Raw genomic sequence first — 3,612 nt, forward strand, 5'->3', positions numbered from 1 at the left:
ATGAAATCATCATATATGTTCTGTATGAGCTGAGTCCTCCTCTATCTCTGATATACAGTCAACCGCCGCTGATGTTGCATCCTCTTCTTCTTCTTCTTCTTCCACTTCTTCCTCCTCGTCGTCCTCTACGTTCGCAGCTGTTGGTGGTACAGCTGTTTCTATGTCGGCTGTTGCTGGGATCGTATCTTCGGCGTTCATTCGCTTGGCCAGTTGACAGGAATGATAAATATTACCAACCGCCATGATACAAGCTCCTGCTATCACAACAGACGCTATAAAGTAGAAGGGTTCGTTGTAGGACTGGTAGGTGTCTTTCAGTAGGCCTGGAGGAATTATAAAAATAGAATACACAGTGAGAAACTTTAAACAGCATAAAGACCAATATATATATAAATGAAAAATGTATAGTAAATACACAAACGAAAAGTAAAAAACGTATAACGTATATTGAGTCCACAAACGGACGGAAGACAGATACAGAAGGTCCCTAATTCTTCACTAGTTATCAACCAGATTGTATTACTGTTTTGCACCATTAATGATAATATGTTCTGTATCAGCTGAGTTCTCTATCTCTGTTATACAGCCAACCATCGCCGACGTTCCGTTCTCTTCTTCATCCTCTTTCCCCTCCTCGTCGTTTTCTACGTTCGCCGCTGTTGGTAGTACAGCTGCTTCTATGTCTGTTATTGCTGGGATTATATATATATAAGTTCCAAAATTTAAACGGAAACACAATAAAGGAACAAATGGAAAATACACACACAAAACGGGACGTTGCTGACTGCTCGTCAATTATCGTCCAAAAGATATTTACCGTTTCACGCATTTAACGATAATATTTTGGTGGCGCCAGCAGCGAGAAGCTGCTGGGAATAGCAAACGAATGCTGCAGGCAGTAACGAGAGCAAACACGACACAACTGTGATAATACAAACAAAATAATCATATGTAATTCATATGGATAAATAAATCTATCTTCACCATTTATACCACCTGACTTTATGCTTTATGTATGTATGTTATCAATCAGTTTCATTTCTGTATTTCTTGTCCATAGAGAAAGAGCCGGACTCTAACATAGGTTCAAGGCTCCTTCATTGGAACTTTTATCAACATCATCTAGGTATTTGTGCATATGTGTGTGTGTGCAGTATTTGGTGTTAGTGTATGCGCAGATTTGTATGTTTGTTTTATGGATGCGTTTTTATGTCTAGATGCATGCATATGTATTTATGTGCTATGTATGTATGTATGTATGTATGTATGTATGTATGTATGTATGTACAAAACTAGTATGTGCGCATAAACTAGCTATATAAATTTCCTTGTTAAAAAAAATGACAAAACTATTTTCCCTTAATGAAAATCTACTTCAAGTCAATGAAAACACCTTTAAACTATTATATGCCTTTTCTTGAATACGATTTTGCTGCTGTTAATGTCTTGATGACGTTATCTCTGTTTCCAGTTATTAACTGGTTTATTTCCGCCAAACCAAATCTATACCATAACTGTTCAAATTCTTTAATTTCCTGTTCAATAGAGGATCTGCCTCGAAGCAATTGGTCCAAGTATTCTGTATTTCTCATTACCTGCTATTAAAGTAACTTTATGACCCCTGATGGTATCACGGCATCTGGTCACATGTATTAAACGAAGTTTTCGTGAACAATCATATTTTTTACCACGTTTATGATTTACTGTTGTATGTACACACACGCACACACACACACACACATACGTGCACACACACTCACGACTGACTTTCAGTTTACCAAATTCACGAACTAGGATTTCGTCGGATCGAGGTTCCACGCAGTGGGACAACCCGAAATCATGCGGTTGGAAAACAAGTGTGTATATATATATATATATATATATTGCATATTTAAAAAATTATATGCATATATGAGATATGTAATGTTTACACATACGACATATGCGTATACATATGCTATATATATTACATACTCTATGTGTGTGCAGAACATCCGCTTATTTGTAACGAACTATTATACCACTTTTCTTTTAAAAAATCCCCACTAGGAAAGGGCGCAGCTTGCTTTTCACTTTTAAATCAACACGAAGTAATTGAAAACAAAAAACGCCAGATTTAATTTTAAATAATATAAATAGAGGACAAAGAAAAAAGATACAGAAGGGTCCATTAAAGGGATTGATTTTGAAATACAACGTCCCGAGGCGGATGTCGATATTTAGATTGTAAGATTGCTGAGGGGATCCGGTATTTAAGAGGGTTACAGGGATGCTAGATGGTCATCACGTGTTGTTGATCTGGGGTGGGGTCGATTAACCTTTTTCTTATGTTGCCATATTTCACTCTTATCATCTACGCGCACGCGCGCGCGCGAATACACACATATTCGTGTGCATTTTGGTGTCATTATACTCGAAACTGCCTGACCGGTCGTACCTAATTTACGAGCGTGAAACTCAGTGACAATGGAACAAGTCCTCAACAGCTAAGCTATTAATACAAATTTTAAATCATTTATTGAATTCTGCTTTCTTTCGTTTTTACACATAATCCAATGTACGCCCGCGGGTGAGTGTGTGTGTAACTAAAAAGAAATAAATACAATTTGCTTATGTATAAGTCGCACTATTTATAATTGATTTTTAGTAAGAAAACTGGGGTGCGACTTACAAATACGCCACGAAGGAAAATTTTTTTATATCAAGATTTAACATTAAATTAGGTGTGCACCGTATGCAGATATGACACGTTTACATGAGTAACTACGAAACATGCATATATCGAGTGTGAGATATATATATCGAGTATAGGACAAGATGCCACAATCACTCCGGGCAAGTCTACGAAGGGCAAAATCCCCTCAAATACAACTATTTTGGGAAAAAAATCTCTAGAAAAAAAGAATAGCCCTAGGAGAAACTGACCCAGATTCAAAATGAACTAAATAATAATAATAATTAAAATTCTCAAAACGAGAAATTATGAAATCAATTAAAAATTTTATTAATTATTTAATTTTTTTAAAAATTCTACTAATTAGCAATAAGAACATACGTGTAAACGACGTCACCAAAATATTTGCTAGAATATAATTAGCGAGGCAGCAAGATTTGATTGAGTTTATTAATTAACTTAATTAATACTAATGTATTATTATATAATTAAACTGCAATGAGGGAGACATTATGAGTATTGTACTGTAATATAGATTAATTCTTAAGTTATAAATAAAAACACCACTGCTTTACAGGAAAACCTTATTTTATGCAGGCATAAAACTGAGCGTCATGACGAAAAAATATTTGCACATCGTTCATATATTTCGCGAGAAAACCGTTTTGAGTGAAAACAAAATCTGAATAAATTTCTCGTGGAGAAAAACTTTAAACCGGGGGATTTTCTTCTGTTGTATATTTAATTGAGGGTCGGTGGATACTATACAGATTATCGAAATGATAAAATATTTTAATCTCCTAACAGCACAAGCTCCCACAATTGTTGGTGGGAAGTATGAAAGTTTCGGTTCCATTGTTTTGGACGTATTTCCAATTTGTAACATATTCTACGACAACGAAAACGAAGATCTTCCACAATTCTTCAATCCTGGATTT

General features: G+C 35.4%; 1 protein-coding gene across 1 annotated transcript in view; it reads right to left on the minus strand.

The window, feature by feature from the left end:
• Nucleotides 1–6: 6 nt before the first annotated feature.
• LOC106876862 (monocarboxylate transporter 7) overlaps nucleotides 7–3,612 on the minus strand; it is a 104,041-nt gene continuing 100,435 nt past the window's right edge. Inside the window, exon 6 of the mRNA XM_014925595.2 lies at nucleotides 7–323. Within this exon, the coding sequence (XP_014781081.1) occupies nucleotides 10–323 (314 nt within the window). The 3' untranslated portion in view covers nucleotides 7–9. The remainder of the gene's footprint in view (nucleotides 324–3,612) is intronic.

Source organism: Octopus bimaculoides, chromosome 21, assembly GCF_001194135.2.
Source record: "Octopus bimaculoides isolate UCB-OBI-ISO-001 chromosome 21, ASM119413v2, whole genome shotgun sequence".
NCBI classification, from domain to species: Eukaryota; Metazoa; Mollusca; class Cephalopoda; order Octopoda; family Octopodidae; genus Octopus; species Octopus bimaculoides.